The 4814-nt window shown below is 41.8% G+C and overlaps 1 protein-coding gene across 1 annotated transcript in view; it reads left to right on the top strand.

The window, feature by feature from the left end:
• Positions 1–1781, top strand: part of Slc7a3 (solute carrier family 7 member 3) — a 6550-nt gene extending 4769 nt beyond the window's left edge. The window contains exons 9-12 of the mRNA XM_021188107.1: positions 128–294; positions 729–895; positions 1188–1296; positions 1404–1781. Coding sequence (XP_021043766.1) covers positions 128–294; positions 729–895; positions 1188–1296; positions 1404–1534 — 574 coding nt within the window. The 3' untranslated portion in view covers positions 1535–1781. The remainder of the gene's footprint in view (positions 1–127; positions 295–728; positions 896–1187; positions 1297–1403) is intronic.
• The last annotated feature ends 3033 nt before the right edge of the window (positions 1782–4814 follow it).

Below are 4814 nucleotides of genomic sequence, written 5' to 3'. Positions count from 1 at the left end.
GATGGTTGTGAGCCACCATGTGGTTGCTGGGATTTGAACTCAGGACCTTCGGAAGAGCAGTCAGTGCTCTTAACCGCTGAGCCATCTCTGAATTATTCTTAAAATTGTTTCCTTACTCTTGCCACAGATATCAGCCTGACCAGGAAATGAAGAATGTTGAAGAGGAACTGGAATTGCAGGAGGAGGAGACACTTGAAGCAGAGAAGCTGACTGTCCAGGCTCTGTTTTGCCCTGTCAACTCCATCCCCACATTCCTTTCTGGCCGAGTTGTCTATGTTTGCTCCTCACTGCTTGGTGAGCAGTGGATTTTTTTCTTTTCTTTTCTTTTTTTTTTGTTTAGTATTTATTGATTTTTATATGTGTGAATATTTTGCCTGAATGAATGTATATGTACTGTGTGCATGCCTGGTAACTACATAGGTCCGAAAAAGGTTTCTGATCCTTTGGAACTAGAGTTATAGATGGTTATAAGTTGCCATATGAGTGCTGGGAACAGGTCTCCTGCAAGAGCAGCAAGCGTTCTTAACTGCTGAGCCACCCCTCCAGTTCCAAGTGTGGCCTTTTTCTTTGGGATGATTTGATGAGATCAGTAGGGTAGGGTAGACATTGTGTGGTGGCATTTGGTGAGGTCTAGCAAGAGGGTAACCCTCCTTGGAATGGGATGCCTTACATCTTAGCATATTGATTCCAAGAGTTGGTTTTGATGCCTCTCAACTTGACTTTTGAAGCCGTACTACTAACTGTTCTTTGCCTGGTGCTGACCTGGTGGACAACTCCACTTCGTTCTGGAGACCCAGTGTGGGTCACAGTGGTTGTGCTGATCCTGGGGCTCATTCTTGCAATTTCTGGGGTCATCTGGAGACAGCCACAGAACCGCACTCCCCTTCACTTTAAGGTAAATGATGTTTCTTACCCTCTCACCAATCCATCTTGGGACAATTAGGGCTTGCAGCTTATGTTCTTTAATTGGACACAAGAAGGTAATGTCAGAGCTGGTTAGGCCAGACTCCTTGCTAATATTCTCTCACATTCTGGATTTGAACAGTCTAATAATATATGTGATAAATGAGTGGCTGCCAAAATCCAGAGCGTAAGTAGGGCTTGAATTTGACCTGTTCTGTCCCCCGGTAGGGTAAGGATCTCTTTGTAGGTCATTGAGTTGTATGAAGATTTATCTTGTTTTGCAGGTGCCTGCTGTTCCTCTACTCCCACTGGTGAGCATCTTTGTGAATGTTTACCTGATGATGCAAATGACAGCTGGCACTTGGGCCCGATTTGGGATCTGGATGCTGATTGGTAGGTGTCTGCTTTGAAGAGTAAGCCTCTTAGGTGACCTATCCTGATGCCTCTTCCTTTGGATCTCCAGTTGGAAACCTCACCTTACACTTGTCTATCCCTACTAGGATTTGCTATCTACTTTGGCTATGGGATCCAACACAGTGTGGAAGAAGTTAAGAATCATCAAACTCTACCCAAAACAAGGGCCCAAACTATAGACCTTGATCTTACCACTTCCTGTGTTCACAGCATTTGACCTAATCATACCCAATTGATGTCTAGTTCTCCTACACAATAATGGAGAGGACTCTTGACCCCCAGAAAGCTGGGCCTCTCATGTGGTGTTAGTTATGTATATGAAATAGTGCTCCGTAGTTCTTGTGAAATGATGGCTATGTCTTTGCTGTTTCTCATTTGTTTTTAACTTGTATACTTTATAGTCTCTGTAGTTGTTTCCTGGCTTTGAAAAAAATGTTATTAAAAGAAAATGGTAAAAAAAAAAACCCGTCCTGTTCTTTGCTTATTAGAGATTATATAAAGCTTAGCTTTAAGACTGGGAAAGATTCAGAAAAGTGTCTTGTCTTTTTTTCTAGCTGTCACAAAATTTTCTGCTGTTTCTGGGTATGTGCCTTCTGGATCAGGGTTTGGAGAGGGTAGTAAAGACTGCCTAGGTACAAACACCTCTAAAACCTATTCATTTACCTATTTATTTAACAAATGTAAAATTTTAGACCTTGTGCTGAGAGCCAGTGACACAAACAGTAAACCTTTGCTCTAGTCTCACAGTCTAGTGAGGGGAACAAGCAGGCGAACACGAATATAAAAGATGAGTTGACTCAGGACAGGATGAGAGATGAGGAAGTACAAAGGACCACATTTAACCTGAGTGCTTAAGAAGTAGGCTGAAGGGAGGGTATGATTGCCAGTGAACAGTACAGGAAACAACCGAATTAGGATAAAACAGATTCTCTGTGGCCTGACTGCAGTTGTAGTGTAGCTGGAAGTAACATGGAAATAACATAGTAACGAATTGGGAGTGTGTGTGTGTGTGTGTGTGTGTGTGTGTGTGTGAGAGAGAGAGAGAGAGAGAGAGAGAGAGACAGACAGACAGACAGACAGACAGATAGACAGACAAGATTTCCTAGCAGGGTGATGGATTTTTAGTTTGGCAGCAACAGGAGCTTGGCAGTAGCTGGGAAGCTAGAGCAGGGAGCTAATGCCACCATTTATTGAGTATTTATGCCAGATTTATGAATCTCATTTTGTTATTAGCCTGTGAAGTAGATCTAATTGTATTTTACAGATAAAAGGACAGGATTTAGGCCAGTGCACCCTAGTAACATAAGTTCAAAAGACTGAGGTCAGGAGGAAATTCAGTCAGAGCACTAATGTGTTTAGAAAGCTGTGTGTGAGTTTAGTATCACATAGGTAAAGATAGTCCTCAACTAGAACCAGAGGTTCTAGACTAGGATTACAGATTTAAAAGTCATCAGCACAGGTCATGTGATAGAAGCTTTGTGGAACAAAAGATGTGTCTCAGGATAAAACAGAAAAACGTAGCAGAAGTTATATAATTTGCTTTATACATAAGGAGCTGTTACAAGTCAGTAGAAAGATAAATATCCTGGTAGAAAACTGAGTAGTAGTTATGTCATTTCCAGAAAACAAGAAATGACAAATACAAGATCCTTAACCTTACATATTAAAAAGAAAAAGTGGCTATCAACTTGAGAGTATGAAGTGGTAGGATGGCTAAGGGGGAGGGGAGAGTGATATAAGTCTCACCCCCCCAAAAAAAATAAAATAAAAAAATAAAAATCTATTCCAAATAAAAGCATTTGGAGTAAATATGAGGCTGGATTGATGGTTCAGTGGTTAGGAGCACAGGTTGTGTAGTGCCAGGGAAATGTTTGTGATGCCTCCCAAAACATACAGGAGCCAATCTGGTGTAACTCACAATAGGCTCTTTATTTTATTTGAACTAGCCCCCACCCCACCCCAGTGCACTGCTGTTATGCAGGACTGTTTTGTTGATGGGGGAACCCCGAATGTGAATGTCTAGTAAGCAGAAATCGGGGTGGGAGTGGGGGCTGGGGGGGGTAAGTATGTAAGCATCTGACTGGAAAGCTATTGCTGCCTTTAACCTAATAGCTGGTGTTGGGGGTCATATCATAAAACTTAATTTTTGTTTTTCTCAGCATTGGTGGTCGTTAGGCAGGGAGTGGGCTTGTAACCTGGGGGTATAGGTTGTTGGGAAAATAACCTGGAGACACAGGTCTTGTTGGAGACTAGCCTACAGACTGGTTTTGTTGGTGGGCAACTTGGAAACTAATGCTAGGAACCAGTCTGTTAGTTTATCTGAGTTCAAACTTAGATCAGGTTCTCTAAAATGGAGTCTGAACTTAAAAGATTTGGCCTCACTGGGCAGTGGTGGCGCAGGCCTTTGAATCCCAGCACTTGGGAGGCAAAGGCAGGTGGATTTCAGAGTTCTAGGCCAGCCTGGTCTATGGAGTGAGTTCCAGGACAGCCAGGGCTACACAGAGAAACCCTGTCTTGGAAAAAAAATGATTTGGCCTCTCAGTTGCTCTTCCAGGGAACCTAAGTTCAATTCCCAGCACCCACATAGTGGCTCACAACGTATCTCCAGTTCTGGGTGATCCTACGCCCTCTTCTGGCCTTTGCAGGCACCAGGCATGCACATGATACACAGAAATACAGAGGCAAAACACTCATACACATCAAATCCTGCTTATTAAAGCTCATGGGCTTCATGTATGTTAGGCAAGTGGATTATTATCTAAACCACATCCCTTAGCTAAATATACTTATTTTATTTTATTTATTTATTTTTTTGAAACAAGGTTTCTCTGGGTAGTCCTGGCTGTCCTTGAATTTACTCTTTAGATGCCTGAGGCTGGCTTCCAACTTGGAGATCTGTCTGCCTCTGCCTCCCGAGTGCTGGAATTAAAGGTATTCACCACTGCCTGGCAAATATGCTTATTTTTGAAAGAAAATATTTTTACTAATATCTAAAATGGAAAAGGGGGTACTTTCCTAATATACACTAAAATAGTTATTCAACTGTTTAAAAATGTTTGACTGTGCAGTACCTAAAATAGTCACATATTATACTGGAAACATTCATGTAGCTAACACAGTGAATAATCTCTTACTGGGCTTGAAGACGGCATGGAAAATTGCTTTAGGAATGCTCTAATCTTGATTTCCTTGAGACGACAGATAAAGCTGACCTAAATAAACAAAAAGACAGAAAGTAGGAAGTCAGAAGTCTCCCCAGGCAGGTGTGCATGAATTACCATGAAATTTCACCTTAGGTCTCAGGTGGTTTGAGGAAGTCTGTTGAAGTTAAGGCTTTTTCTGAGGGTTTTTTTTTTTAAAGATTTATTTATTTATTATATGTAAGTACACTGTAGCCATCTTCAGACACTCCAGAAGAGGGAGTCAGATCTTGTTAAGGATGGTTGTGAGCCACCATGTGGTTGCTGGGATTTGAACTCTGCACCTTAGGAAGAGCA

This window comes from Mus pahari, chromosome X, assembly GCF_900095145.1.
Source record: "Mus pahari chromosome X, PAHARI_EIJ_v1.1, whole genome shotgun sequence".
Lineage (NCBI taxonomy): Eukaryota > Metazoa > Chordata > Mammalia > Rodentia > Muridae > Mus > Mus pahari.
The sequence above is the reverse complement of the archived record's forward strand: the minus strand, read 5'-3'. Positions and strand labels throughout refer to the sequence as shown.